This window comes from Macaca nemestrina, chromosome 14 (assembly GCF_043159975.1).
Source record: "Macaca nemestrina isolate mMacNem1 chromosome 14, mMacNem.hap1, whole genome shotgun sequence".
In the NCBI taxonomy this organism is placed as follows: domain Eukaryota; kingdom Metazoa; phylum Chordata; class Mammalia; order Primates; family Cercopithecidae; genus Macaca; species Macaca nemestrina.
This window is the reverse complement of record NC_092138.1, coordinates 82,848,946-82,864,470: the sequence shown is the minus strand read 5'-3', so window position 1 is coordinate 82,864,470 and position 15,525 is coordinate 82,848,946. Positions and strand designations below refer to the sequence as shown.

Below are 15,525 nucleotides of genomic sequence, written 5' to 3'. Positions count from 1 at the left end.
TGGCATGATCATAGCTCATGTAACTTTGCACTCCTGGGCTCAAGCAACCCGGGTTCCTGCCTCAGCCTCCCCAGGTGATTTGAATGCACTTTAAAATTCGAGAAACCCAAAGTCCTTGTTTTAAAGATGAAAAAACTGAGATCCAGAAAGGTTAAGTGGTGTGCTCAAGGTCACACAGTGAATTTGACTCAGCTAGATTTAGGATCCGGCTCTAACTAGCTTTCAAGTCCAGTGCTTTCCCCATACCTGGCTGCCTTCCTTTAAGGCCATGTGTTTGTCTGGGCCTATTTATTAAATAAACTTGAACTTAATTCAGTTTCTTTTAAAACATTTTCTATTCTATCCTTCACTAATTCAGACTGGACTTCCTTTAATTTATCTGAGTGAGTCCCACCTCTTTGCTTCTTAATATTTTTTATGTTTATTAGATTAGCTCAATAGTTACATGAAATAGTCCTTTTCCAGCTGGTATTAAGTTTTTTTGTTTTCTTTGTTTTGTTTTCTGAGACAGAGTCTTGATCCGTTGCCCAGACTGGAGTGCAGTGGCATAATCTTGGCTCACTGCAACCTCTGCCTTCCAGGTTCAAGTGATCCTCTTGCCTCAGCCACCGGAGTAGCTGGGATTACAGGTGCCCGCCACCATGTCCGGCTAGTTTTGTTGTATTTTTAGCAGAGACAGGGTTTCACCATGTTGGCCAGGCTGGTCTTGAACTCTTGGCCTCAAGTGATCTCTCCTTGGCCTCCCAAAGTGCTGGGATTATAGGTGTGAGCCACTGTGCCCGGCTGAGTTTTTGCAAATGGATCTATATAAATTCTGCATCTTTATAATGATAAGTTTTTTATTTTTAAACTTTTTAAAGAGACAGTCTAGCTCTGTTGCCCAGTCTGGAGTGCAGTGGCTCATTCAAAGCTCACTGCAGCCTGATCTGAGCTTGAGAGATCCTCCCACATCAGCCTCACAAGTAGCTAGGATTACGTGTATGCCCCACCATGCCCAGCTAATTAAATTTTTTTTTTTTTGTAGAGATGGGGTCTTGCTATGTTGACCAGGCTGGCACTTTGGGAGGCTGAGGTAGGAGGATTATTTGAAACCAGCCTGGGCAACATAGTGGGATCCTGTCTCTAAAAAAAATAATAAAATGAAAAATTAGCCAGGTGTGGTGGGATGTACCTGTAGTCCTCATTACTCTGGAGGCTGAGGAGCGAGGATAGCTTGAGGACAGGAGGTCGAGGCTGCAGTGAGCTGTCATCACACCATTGCACTCCAGCCTGGGTGACAGAGGTGACAGAGTGAGACCTTGTCTCAACAAACAAACAAACCAAAATGATGACATTACAGGTGTGAGCCACTGCACCTGGCCCTAGACAAGTATTTTACATAAGAAAAAAAATTTAAAAATTTCAATTTGTCAGCCTTAAATAATGAGATTCAGAATGTATGATATACATGAAATATAGAGTTTATTCTAGCATAAAACTTGAGGGTGGCCACTGGGAAACACTGACTTCAAATGAATGGAGTCTTCCTTCCAAAGTGAGGAAGTAACCGTTTCATTTATGTAGAAATTGTAGCAGAATTACATTTTCCATAGAAGACCAGTGCATATGCCACAGCTATTTGGTTGGTTACAGATTGCTACACTCCAAGGAAAATTACTTTATTACTCCATGAGGAGAGATAGTGATCTAAGGGGGTCTTATCTCTGGTGCCATTTGGGCTTAATTATTTACAGGGGGAAAAAGAGGCAGAAGTTACAGCTGTATACTTTGTGACTCAAACTACGTGCATGCCACATTCCTCTCAAGGCTTGGTATAATTTAAAGTTCCAACAGCTTTAAGTTTGAATTACTTAATTTCACATATTTTATTGTTGTTTCAATAGAATCATATTTATGTCTATTATTGTACTACATGCATTTATGTGTGATTTCAGTATCTACTTAAGGTTTTTAGCCTTTGAACAGTGTGTTTATGTCGTCTGTTCACTGGAGAAGTAGCTTATAATGAATGGGCTTCTTTGGTTTTCAGTGAAAAATTCTTACAGGCTTCCTTAGCTTGGGTTACTTTAGTTACTTGTTGTCTAAAGCTGTGTACCTGCTATCTACCATCTCTCAATGGCATTATGAGAAATTTGGGATCCAGAAACAAAATGATTTCCCTATAAAAATTTGAGTTTCCCTCCCCTTTTTTGCCATCAAGGCTTTAATTCTATTAGCTCCCAAGTGAAAACAAACCAAATGTTTATCATCAGATTGTGCACCATGTATTATCAGATTATCATCAGATGCAAATTGTGCATCATATATTCCGCATCTTGGGTTTCGTGGTTGTCTACATTTGTTAAAACCCACTGAAACTGCACACTTAAACATGGGGGCGTTTTATTGTATGCATATTATATCTCAATAAAGTTGATTTTTAAAGTAAAAAATGTAATTTTCAGTATTTTCTTACTATTGTGGTAAAGTAGACATAAGGCAAATTTTTACCATTTTAGCTATTTTGAAGTGTGCAATTGAGAAGCAAGTTGTATATTATTGTGCAACCATCACTATCGTCCATCTTCAGAACCTTTTCATCATCCCAAACCGAAACACCGTACCCAAGATTTAAGGTGTTTAATAAGATTGCATTCTTTTTTTTTTTTTTTAAACGGAGTCTTGCTGTGTCATGCAGGCTGGAGTGCAGTGGCGCAATCTCGGCTCACTGCAACCTCCGCCTCCTGGGTTCAAGCGATTCTCCTGTTTCAGCATCCTGAGTAGCTGGGATTACAGGTGCACGCCACTGAGCCCAGCTAATTTTTGTATTTTTTGTTTCACCATGTTGACCAGGCTGGTCTCAAATTCCTGACCTCAGGTGATCCGCCCACCTTGACCTCCTAAAGTGCTGGGATTACAGGCATGAACCACCATGCCTGGCCAAGATTGCATTCTATGTACAAATTAAATTGGGGAGAATGTTCATATGTTCATGATCGTAGGGTTGATCACAAATGGGTTTTTGAACTTGACCCAGGATCCATTATTTAGAAAGTATTTCCAAGATTTTGGTTGCATGTTATTATGAATTTTTTTTTTTTTTTGAGATGAAGTCTCACTTTGTCACCCAGGCTGGAGTGCAGAGGTGCTGTCATGGCTCACTGCAACCTCTGCCTCCGGGGTTCAAGTGATTCCCCTGCTTTAGCCTCCCAAGTAGCTGGGACTACAGATGTGTGCCACCACACCTGGCTAATGTTTTTGTATTTTTGGTAGAGACAGGGTTACGTCATGTTGGCCAGGCTGGTCTCAAACTCCTGACCTTGAGTGATTCACCTGCCTTGGCCTCCCAAAGTACTGGGATTATAGGCATGAGCCACCATGCCTGGCCCTGAATGTCATTATAAATTGACAATGTACTGATCACACGGTTTAAAAATGTTTTGTGCTAAAATGTTAATGTGTTAAGATGGTTAAATATATTTAACCCATATGATGGACATTTAGGTATGGGGACTCATCCTCACTTCAGTTTGGTGTGTTGTCCTTCTAATCTGGAGCCTTCTGGTTCGTTTTCTCCCAATTGTAAAGTTCTGTTCTGTGCAGCATCAGTGAAGGAATCTGGGCATTTACCTATTCCTTGCAGGTATTTTCAACCAGTTCCTTGAACTTTCATTCCTATTCCTTATGTCTGTCTTCTGAAATTTGCAGAGACTCTGCTTCTTGGGCCTTTCTAGGATTGGCTTTTAGTTCTTCCTCTCTGCTAAGGCAATTACCATGCGTCCATCTCTTTTTCTTTTTTAACAGAGGTGAGGTCTCATCATGTTGCCCAGGATTAGTCTTGCACTTCTAGGATCAAGGCCTTCCAAAGTGCTGAAATTACAGGCATGAGCCACTGTACCTAGCCCATCCATCTCTTTCTTATCTTCTTTATTTTTATTTTTTTTGAGATGGAGTCTCACTCTCTTGCCCAGGCTGTAGTGCAGTGGCATGATCTCAGCTCACTGCAACCTCAACCTTCCAGGTTCAAGTGATTCTCTTGCCTTAGCTTCCCCAGTAGCTGGGACTACAGGTGCCCGCCACTGCACCCGGCTAATTTTTGTATTTTTAGTAGAGATGGGGTTTCACCACATTGGCCAGGCTGCTCTGGAACTCCTGACCTCAAGTGATTCACCCGCCTTGGTCTCCCAAAGTGCTGAGATTGCAGGCGTAAGCCACTCCGCCCAGCCTCATTCTCATTTTCTGAAATACTGTTAGCATCTTTTGTCTGCTATCATCTTCTCTCCCAGGGTTTATACCTTCCTAGTCTTTTATGTAATTCCCCCCCCCATTGCATTTGATAATATTTTCTAATTCTTTAACTTCTTTAAAATTTTATTTACTAATCCCTAAATCCCCATTTTCTTTTTTTCCTTTTTTCAGGCTTCTTGTATTAAAATTCTAGTTTTTTTTTTTTTTTTTTTTTTTTTCTTGGCTGCCTGCTTTTCTCTCTCTTTTTTAGGCATCTTAGGCATCTCTTTTTTAGGCACTGAAACTGGGAGATTTCCAAAAACGCTAACCATGCTACTATTTTGTGTGTTCTTTTTTAAAATAAGAGATAACACAAAAATGAGAAAAACCACTAATCTTTACTAAGTAATACAAAATTAACCATGGAATATTTACAACATTTATTCTATCTCAGACCATAAAGAAAAATGCAACAAATTTGAAAAAAGTAAAAATTTTAAAGGCCACATTGAAGTATAAAAGTATATCTTAAGGTATAAAAACACATAAAACTTACATTTTCTGGAGTAAATATGTTTTTATACCTAGTGTTAAACATTTCAATTTTGATATTCCCTTTGTCCCAAGAATTATTTAGGAGAATGTTCTGTGGTTTGCGAGTATGTTTCTTTTGGGGTTGCCAGTCTTGTGTTTTGTTTGATAGTTTTATTACGTTATTATGTGGTCAGATAATTCAGGCTTTAACATTTTTACTTTTTTGGAATTTGTTGCATTTGTCCTTATGGTCTGAGATACAATAAATTTTGTAAATATTACATGGCTGATTTGGCATTACTTAGTGATGATCAGTGGTTTGTCTTATTTTTGTGTTATCTTTTATTCTTTTAAAAAACACGCAAAAGCAGCATGGTTAGAGTGTTTAGAAATCCCTAGCCTCAGTTGGTTTCATGCCTAGAGCAGCCTAAGGGCTAGGCTGTCTTACGTGGGTAATAACAGAGCCAAAACTAAAATGAAATTCAATGCTAGAAAGATTCTCTTGACTAGGTCACTCCTGAAATTACAGAGGCACTGAGAGGGAAACACAATATACCACATAGCCTTGGGTAGAAATTCTTGTTTGATCTTGGGCCATATATCACCATCTGGTAGATTTGGATGTTTTAGAAGTTTTAGCCTCAAACAATTCTGCTGTTTATTTCAATAATTGGGATCTGGTCATCCTACTGGGACTTGGCTGTTAAGTTACTGTCATCTTAAACACATTCATTTTTTTCTTTGAAAAAAAAAAAAAAAGTGAGTAGAGTAATAGGCAGCTGTGTTCCTCTTCACTCCATTTGCTTTTTGAGTTGCAGCAAGTAGGATTTCAGATTTCTCTATCCAGGCAGTCAATAAAAATATATTGAGTGTCTGCACTGTGCCATCATAACATATGGGCAAATGACATCATCCCTATCCTTGAGCGGCTCATTCATAATACCGAGCTTGGAAGACAAAGCTAGAACCAAATATAATGACACATTAACATGATTGATAGGGGAATGTGCCAGTGTTAGGGGAGCACAGAGGAAGATGCATTTAATTTTCCTTAAGAATGGAGGAATGGGCTGGGCACGTTGGCTCACACCTGTAATCCCAGCTCCTTGGGAGGCTGAAGGTGGTGGATCCCTTGAGCTTAGGTGTTTGAGACCAGCCTTGACAACATAGGGAGACCCCCATTTCTACAAAAAATACAAAAATTAGATGGGTGTGGTGGTGTGTGCCTGTAGTCCCAGCTACTTGGGAGGTTGAGGTGGGGAGAATTGCATGAGCCCGGGAGGTCAAGGCTGCAGTGGGCCGAGATCATGCCACTGCACTTCAACCTGGGCAACAGAGTCAGACTCTACCTCAAAAAAAGAAAAAAATGGAGAAGTAGGGAAGACCTCAGAGGTAATGTGACATTTAAGCTGGGTCTTAAAATATGAATAGGTGCTAGCTAGGCAGAGAAGAAGGCATAGGCATTTTAGGTATAGAGAGTATCGTGATTGTGGCATGCAAGTAGGATCGTAGATATTCTGTTAGGGAAAGAGTAGTCAGCCTCTGACATCTGGCAAATACCATGTGTGGTGGGGCTTGGAAACAATGAGGCTGGAGGAGTATGTCTGGACTGAGACCACTAAGAACATTGATTGTGGCCTAGCGTGATGGTTCACGCCTGTAATCCCAGCACTTTAGAAGGCCAAGGTGGGTGGATTGCTAGAGCCCAGGATTTTGAGACCAGCCTGGGCAACATGGCAAAACCCTGTGTCTACAGAAAAAAAAAAAAAAAATTAGCCAGGTGTGGTGATGTGTACCTATAGTCCCAGCTACTTGGGAGGCTGAGCTGGGAGGTTCACTTGCTCCCAGGAGGTTGAGGCTGCAGCAAGCTGTGATTGTACCACTGCGCCCCAGCTTGGGCGACAGAGTGAGACCACGTCTCAAAAAAAAAAAAACAAAAAAAAAAGACATTCATTGGCCACACAGAGGAAGGGATTTGCACTTTATTCTGTGGGAAATAAACAGTCACTGAAGGTTTTTAAGGATGAGACTAGGTGTATCTTGTGTTATTTTGGTCTTCAAATTTTGGTTCTCCATTGTAAATGTCCACTAACTACATGTGTCTCATCTTGCATTTTTCTTTTTCTGAAACATACAATTTATGATTCAGGTTTAGATGTCTGTGCCACTTGCCATGAACATGCCACATGCCAGCAAAGAGAAGGGAAGAAGATCTGTATTTGCAACTATGGATTTGTGGGGAACGGGAGGACTCAGTGTGTTGGTAAGTTCTGAACCCTGGGTTAAGTTGAAAAGCTGAATCAAGAAACAAGATTCTCTTGTATTAAAGAGTTGATGTCCTTGGGGAAAAACATTGTTATTTTGTTCACATGTTTTTATTATGGGAAGTTTTGTCAATTATAATAAGTCTTTGTTTTGGTGTTTGGATACATTCTTTCTCTAGTGTTTCCAAGATAGTATTCCTCATGTTAGAGGTCATTGAACTTGAATCTCTGGAAACTCTGGGATCTAACACAAATTTGACATCTGTTTCAAGTCTTAAGTTTAACTTCGCAATTCAAGTGAATATTGTATTCCTTAATTTCTCTGGTTATTTTGATATAACACTATTTATATTAGTACTATGAGGAAAACCAAAACAATTTGCCATTGGACTTTTTGGTTAATTGGTGAAATACTGTTGCTTCGGGTCTTATGTCTGTCAGAATTCATCCTCCACATTTTTGGTAGTTGTGATACTTTTAGGGACTTAGATGACTCAAAGGAATTCAAAGCCCTTTATGTTAGAAGCATCTGAAATTATTTTTTGCCTCATGATATCCCCCATGCCATGACAGTCAGACAATATCCAGGTTCAAGCTCAATTCAGAGAGAGGGAGACTTTTGCAACCATTTTACAATAGTAAATGTTGCAATAATCTTCCAATTTCCTCCCAGCAACCTTGTTATATGCATTAAAAATATTGATGGTTTTACCTTACAGTTGTGGACAGATGTTATATACAGCCTTGTTGTAATATCTTTGTGTGCTTTTTTTTTCTCTCGAAAGAAAAATAACAGCAAGGCACTGAGGCTCGATCTTGTAATCTCAGCTGTTCTGGAGGTTGAGGTGGGAGGATCACTTGAGGCCAGGAGTTTGAAACCAGCCTGGGCAGCATAGTGAACCCCCCATCTCTAAAAAAAGCTTTTTCAAATTAGCCACATATGGTGGCACACACCTGTACTCCCAGGTATTCAGGAAGCTGAGGCAGGAGGATGGCTTGAGCCTAGGAGTTCGAAGCTTCAGTGAGGTTTTTTTTTTTTGAGACAAAGTCTTACTCTGTCACCCAGGCTGGAGTACAGTGGTGTGATCTTGACTCACTGCAACGTCCGCCTCCCAGGTTCAAGTAATTCTCCTGCTTCAGCCTCCTGAGTAACTGGGATTAAAGGCGTGTGCCACCACGCCCAGCTAATTTTTGTGCTTTTAGTAGAGACAGTGTTTCACCATGTTGGTCAGGCTGGTCTCAAACTCCTGACCTCATGATCCACCCGCCTTGGCCTCACAAAGTGCTGGGATTACAGGCATCAGCCACTACACCTGGCCAGTAAGTTATTTTTTATCTTTGTTTTATTTTTAGAGACAAGGGCTTTCTGTTTCCCAGGCTGGAGTGCAGTGGCATGATCATGGCTCACTGCAACCTTGCCGCCACACCCAGCTAGTGTTTTTCTTCCCTTTCCTTCCTTCCTTCCTTCCTTCCTTCCTTCCTTCCTTCCTTCCTTCCTTCCTTCCTTCCTTCCTTCCTTCCTTCCTTCCTTCTCCTCCTCCTCCTCCTTCTTCCTCCTCCTCCTCTTCTTTCTTTTCTCCTTCTCTCTCTCTCCTTCTCCTTCTGCCTCTTCTTCCTTCTCTTCTTCCTTTTCGTCTTCCTCTTCTTCATTTTTAGTAGATACAGGGTCTCACTACATTGCCCGGGCTGGTCTTGAGCTCCTGGGCTCAGGTGATCCTCCTGCCTCAGCTTCCTAAAGTGCTGGGATCATAGGTATGAGCCATCGCGCCTGGCCACCACTGCACTCCAGTCTGGGTGACAGAGCAAGATCCCATCTCTTAAAAATAGAAAAAAAGAAACTAAAAGCAAAAAACCAAAAACCCCAACTTAGTCTTGTCTTCAAAAAGTCACCTTTCACTTTGCAGACACAAGCTTTTCCAGTCACCCACCATTGCCCATTCTGCAGGCTGGAGTGAAGCCTTCTTTGACTCTTGTTTTTTAGGTTTCTACCCATAAGAAGTTTGTCTACCCTGCAGTCTGAGGCTCTTGGGAGAATTTCTCCTAATGCTTCTCACTCTCCCATTCCTCACCTGCACTTTCTAGCAGTGAGATAGAAATGAAGTTGAGAAGAATGGACAAATTTTTCTGTTCCCTTCCCAAAGGAATTCCTCCTCCCATGGATGCTAGCTACATTCTTGCTTGCCCTTTGACTTTTTTTTTTTTTGAGACGGCATCTCCGTCTGTCACCCAGGCTGAAGTGCGGTGGCATGATCTCAGCTCGCTGCAACCTCTGCCTCCTGGGTTCAAGCAATTCTCCTGCCTCAGCCTCCGAGTAGCTGGGATTATGGGTGTGCACAACCACACCTGGCTAATTTTTGTATTTTTAGTAGAGACGGGGTTTCACCATGTTGGCCAGGATGGTCTTGAACTCCTGACCTCAGGTGATCTGCCCGCCTCAGCCTCCCAAAGTGCTGGGATTACAGACGTGAGCCACTGCGCCCGGCCAATAAAGATACTTTTTTTTTTTGAGATGGAATTTCACTCTTGTTGCCCAGGCTGGAGTGCAATAGCATGATCTCGACTCACTGCAACCTCCACCTCCCAGGTTCAAGCAATTCTCTTGCCTCAGCCTCCTGAGTAGTTGGGATTACAGGTGCCCACCACCATGCCCGGGTAATTTTTGTATTTTTAGTAGAGATGGGGTTTCACCATGTTGGCCAGGCTGGTCTTGAACTCCTGACCTCAGGTGATCCACCTGCCTCAGCCTCCCAAAGTGCTGGGATTACAGGTGTGAACCAATGCGCCTGGCCAAGAAAGATACTTTTATAAATTTAGTGTAGCCTACGTGTCCAGTGTTTAGAAAGTTTACAGTAAGGCTGGGTGTGGTGGCTCACACCTGCAATCCCTTTGGGAGCACGTTGGGAGGCCAAGGTGGGAGGATCCCTTAAGGCCAGCAGTTTGAGACCAGCCTGGGCTCTCACATGGTGAGAGCTGATCTCTACAATTAGAAACTAGAAATTTACTGGGGATGATGGCTTTTGCCTGTAGTGCTAGCCGCTCCTAGCCCCAGGAGGCTGAGGCAGGAGGATTGCTTGACCCCAGGAGTTCAAGGCTGCAGTGAGCTATGATCGTGCCAGTGCACTTTAGCCTGGGTGACAGAGGGAGACCCTGTCTCTATATAAAAATAAAAGTCTACAGTCATGTATCATAATGTTCTAGGCCTTCATATTCACTCACCACTCACTCACTGGTTTACCTAGAGCAGCTTCCAGTCCTGCACGTTCCATTTCATGGTAAGTGCTCTCTAGAGGTGTATCATTTTTTGTATTTTATACTGTATTTTTACTGTACCATTTCTATGTTTACATATATTTAGATACACAAATACTTCCCACTGTGTTACAGTTGCCTACAGTATTCAGTACAGTCACATGCTATACAGGTTCTAACCTAGGAGCACTACACTCTACCATGTAACCTGAGTGTATAGTTGGCTGTGCCGTCTAGGTTTGTGTGAATACACCCTGTGATGTTCCCACAATGATGAACTTGCCTAATGACACATTCCTCGGTATGTGTCCCCATCATTAAGTGACACATGACTGTAAAATAATAATAATAATAATAATAATAATAAAACACCCAGATCTTCCAGAGAGTACTTTTGAGTGAGCAGGAATTGAGTGCAATTGTGAGAGGCCATAGATCTGAGGGGCCCACTGGTGAAATAAAACACGAAGGAACAAACAAAAAAGCTACAAATTCATAAGTTGATGATTTTTCTCCCCAAAAAAGCTAACTGGGTAGATCAGCTCTAAAAGGATGCATAACAATTTGGTCATAGGAGTTTCCTCTTAAATTAGAGGGTTAGGCAGAGTCAGTAAACTATGGCCCATCGGCCAAGTTCGACCTGCTGCCTGTTTCTATAGGTGGAGTTTTACTGGAACATAGCATTGCTTGGTAGTTTACCTGTTGTCTACAGCTGCTTTCGTGCCCATGAGCACAGGTGAGCTGTTACAACAGATACTGTGAGAAAAAGTTTGCTGACTCCTGAGCTAGGGGGCAGAGATGAGAGGGAGATTTACTTTCATTTTGCGTCTTTTGATGTCATATTATTGAATGAAAAACACTCCGGGCAGGCTTCTGGGGACTCATGGAGCATCCATGTTCCAGGTCCCTGCACTGAGGGACTAACATTATTCACACAGGTCACTGACCATTAGCATGAGCTGTTCCTGCTCCTGCATTAGCCGTGCTCCGGATGAGGCTGCAGCACTAATTCCATTGTGTTTCTTGGTAGCTCAGAAGGAAGAAATTTTCTAGTTAATCACTGGCTGTAAAATCAGCCTACACTGGTTTTCATGAAAAACCATGAGAATGGCTGAACTGGAAAAGGGGAATTCTGCTGGTTTGTTTCCGTGGGCAAAATATCTTTTTAAGCTGAGAATATCTTTTTAAGCTTGCAAAATTTCAAAGAGAGCCCTCTTCTCCCATTCTTCAAATCAGATGGATTGCCAGATTGAGGTGTTGCATTTTTCTTGGGGTTTCATACACTCCTGGCATGTAACGAGGAGGGGCCCAGGTCCTGTAGTCTGGGGAGCATTGTGAAAGGAGAAGAGGCTGGAGAAATAGATCACGAAGGTGTGGTCACAGAACATTGGTTCCTGGGTCCATAGCATGGGAGGACAGCCTGGGCTGTTGAAGTCGGTGTGGATTGATAGCTCTTCCGGTGCCTTGTCTGTGTGTCCACAGATAAAAATGAGTGCCAGTTTGGAGCCACTGTTGTCTGTGGGAACCACACATCTTGCCACAACACCCCCGGGGGCTTCTATTGCATTTGCCTGGAAGGATATCGAGCCACAAACTACAAGAAGACATTCATTCCCAACGATGGCACCTTTTGTACAGGTACTCAAGAAGGGGGCTGCAGTGTTCGCAATTGGCGATGGCAGGGTAGTATCTGGGCTGTGCATTTGTTAATATCAGGGAATTAATGTTCTGTTAGATGGGATAATGGTATTGTGGTATATAGGATAATATTCTTATTTTGGGAGATGCATGCTGAGGTATCTAGGGGTATTATGATGATGTATCTATAATAGTATTCCTTTAGTCTAAACTACTTTAAATGGCAAAATGTAAACAACGATTGAATCTTGGGGAGATGTGGGTCTACGGGAGTTCATTGCAATATTCTTTTTTTTTCATTGTAATATTTTGTTTGAACTTTTTTTTTTTTTTTGACAGGGTCTTACTCTGTTGCCCAGGCTGGAGTGCAGTGGCACAATCTTGACTCTGTAACCTCCACCTCCTGGGTTCAAGCGATTCTCCTGCCTCAGTCACCCAAGTAGCTGGGATTACAGGCATATACCACCACACCCGGCTAATTTTGTAATTTTGGTAGAGATGGGGTTTCACCATGTTAGTCAGGCTGATCTCAAACTCCTGACCTCAGGTGATCCACCCGCCTCGGCCTCCCAAAGTGCTGGGATTACAGGCATGAGCTACCGCGCCTGGCCTGATCATTTTGATAATGAATAGTGAGGAGGGACTCTCTGGAGATGATGTGCCTCTTGCAGGTTCCTGTAACCACAAGTGGGGGGTCCTTAGGGTGAGTGGCACTCCTCAGCTCAGAGCACACTAATCCGGGGGCTGGCACCCGGCTGTTGGCTCACAGGAGGTCGGAGCTGTCCCTGTTAGAGACATGGGCTTGCCTCCCACATATGTACGCTGAGTGAGGAGTGCAAGTTTTGGGAGCACAGGAGCGTTGTAGTTTGGATCTCTGAGCATAGGCTGGTCGAATACAGGGTGGGGACAAACCCTCCGGATTTTTAGCGACTCCTCTATTACCTAAACTCTATAAACAGCATGCTATTTAATGTTGCTCTCTGACTTTCTAGGAAAATCTTCGAACAATAATGAAGAGGAAAGGCAGAAAAAGCCTCCTGGTTCTAAGATGCTTTTGCGTAGACTTAATGACTCTGCCTGAAAGCTTCATGATATTTAAAGGTTTTCAGGAAAAAGACAATGAAAGGAGAACATATTTTATCTTCTTAGCTACCAGGAACCATAGGTTCTTATGCTCGGATTCATCCTCCCTCTTGACCTGTACCAAAGCAGAATCTCTCAAAGGATGCATTTGATTTATTCTTGGTGTGAATGAACACATTCCTTCAGAGAAAACATTTTATAATATCCTGTTGTTCTAGGCAGCAAATTACTGGCTGCATGGTTGCAGAAGTACAATGTTACAGTATTAAATTTTGTATATTAAGAAGAAAAGACACTTAAAAAAAAGCATATAAGATGATGAGCTAGTGTTTTGTTTATTCAATACACATTTCTCATGTACTTTTTCTTTTCTTTTCTTTCTTTTTTTTTTTTTTTTTTTTGAGACGGAGTCTCGCTCTGTCACCCAGGCTGGAGTGCAGTGGCGTGATCTTGGCTCACTGCAAGCTCCGCCTCCCGGGTTCACGCCATTCTCCCGCCTCAGCCTCCCAAGTAGCTGAGACTACAGGCGCCCGCCACCACGCCCGGCTAGTTTTTTGTATTTTTAGTAGAGACGGGGTTTCACCATGTTAGCCAGGATAGTCTCGATCTCCTGACCTCGTGATCCACCCGCCTCGGCCTCCCAAAGTGCTGGGATTACAGGCTTGAGCCACCGCGCCCGGCCTTCTTTTCTTTTTTGAGACGGAGTCTCACTCTGTTGCCCAGGCTGAAGTGCAGTGGCGTGATCTTGGCTCACTGCAGCCTCTGCCTCCTAGGCTCAAGCGATTCTCCTGCTTCAGCCTCCTGAGTAGCTGGGACTACAGGTGCACACCGCCACACCTGGCTAATTTTTGTACTTTTAGTAGAGATGGGGTTTCACCATGTTGGCCAGGATGGTCTTGATCTACTGACCTTGTGATCTGCCCGCCTTGGCCTCCCAAAGTGCTGGGATTACAGGTGTGAGCCACTGTGACCCAGGCTAGAGTGCAGTGGCGCGATCTTGGCTCACTGCAACCTCTGCCTCCTGGGTTCAAGCGATTCACCTGTGATTCTCCCATCTCAGCCTCCTGAGTAGCTGGGATTACAGGCACCCGCCACCATGCCCAGCTAATTTTTGTATTTTAGTAGAGACAGGGTTTTACCATGTTGGCCAGGTTTGTCTCGAAGTCCTGACCTCAGCTGATCCACCTGCCTCGGCCTCCCAAAGTGCTGGGATTATAGGCGTGAGCCACCACACCTGGCCTCTCATGCACTTCTTATATGCCAAGGCTGTGCTAGTGGGAGGGTGATGAGCAGACAGCTAATTTCAGTATAAAGTGTTAGTCATAGGTAAGCAAACAGTGTTTACTGGAATCTAGGGGTCACTTATCTTGGCTGTGAGGAAGGAATCAGGGGAACTTTCTGGAGAATATGAACCCTGAAATTGTGTTTTCTAGACTGTGGGAGTTTGCCAGGAAAAACTTACAGCTGTATATTTTTCAGTATATTTATAGTTCCAAGAGATGAATTCAGCTTTTGAAAGTTATGAAGAAGGCTGGGTGTGGTGACTCATGCCTGTAACCCCAGGAATTTGGGAGGCCAGGGCTGGAGGATCACTTCAGACCAGGAGTTCAAGACCAACTTGGGCAACATAATGAGACTTCATCTTTACAAAAAATAAGAAAATCAGCTGGATGTGGTGGCGTGTGCCTGTTGTCCTAGCTACTTGGAAGGCTGAGGTGGGAGGATGCTTGAGCCCAGGACTTTGAGGCTGCAGCGAGCCAAGGTTGTGCCATTGCACTCCAGCCTGGGTGACAGAGCGAGACTGTGTCTTAATTTTTTTTTTTTTTTTTTAAGTTAGGAAGAAGAATGAGGAGAGGATTGGTGGGAACAGGAGGAGGGAAGAAGAAGAGGGGAAGAGGAAAGAGAAGAAAATATTTTGTGCAAGGGCCAAATAAGTGTCAGCCAAACTAGACCCAATCTGCCTGGAACAAAATCCAGATCTAGGCTCTACTTTTATTTATTCTATTCTTGCAATGATTTAATGACCTTCTCTTTTTTGAAAAATTGAGCTATAGTTTACACACCATCAAATTCACCCTTTTGATATATATAACTCAGTGGTTTTTAGTATATTCACAAAGTTGTGCTAGCATCACCACTGTCTCACTTTGGAGCATTTCCATGCCCCCACTGTGAAGACCGTGTCCACTGGCAGCCATTCCCATGACCTTTCCTTGTGAGTTCTCCAGTAATCACTTTGTAAAAGCTGATGAATTGCTTTTCTTGATAATATTGTTTCTTTTAGAATCGCAGTTGCCAGAGAAACATCAGTGGGCTTTAGCTGGGGCGGAGCTTAGCAAGTTTTGGGGTATCAGCAGTTAGTCTCTGTTTGCCTGGAACCACAGGATATGAATCCTAGTTCCTGGATTCCAAAGAATCCTGCATCCAGTTGTTTATTGTGCTTTGCAGAGTCGACGTCAAGCTCAGGAGCTGATTGCAGGTGGGCCTTTGGATGTCACCAACGTTAGAGGCGGAATGAATTGCCGGGGTTCTAGTGTGAGAGGATTCCAGC

At 43.0% G+C, this 15,525-nt stretch overlaps 1 protein-coding gene across 7 annotated transcripts in view; it reads left to right on the top strand.

The window, feature by feature from the left end:
* LOC105481077 (sushi domain containing 1) overlaps positions 1-15,525 on the top strand; it is a 138,925-nt gene that overhangs the window by 11,790 nt on the left and 111,610 nt on the right. For all 7 annotated transcript variants that reach the window (XM_071078159.1, XM_071078158.1, XM_071078161.1 and 4 more), the window contains exons 2-3: positions 6,890-7,003; positions 11,736-11,891. In XM_071078159.1, coding sequence (XP_070934260.1) covers positions 6,890-7,003; positions 11,736-11,891 — 270 coding nt within the window. The remainder of the gene's footprint in view (positions 1-6,889; positions 7,004-11,735; positions 11,892-15,525) is intronic.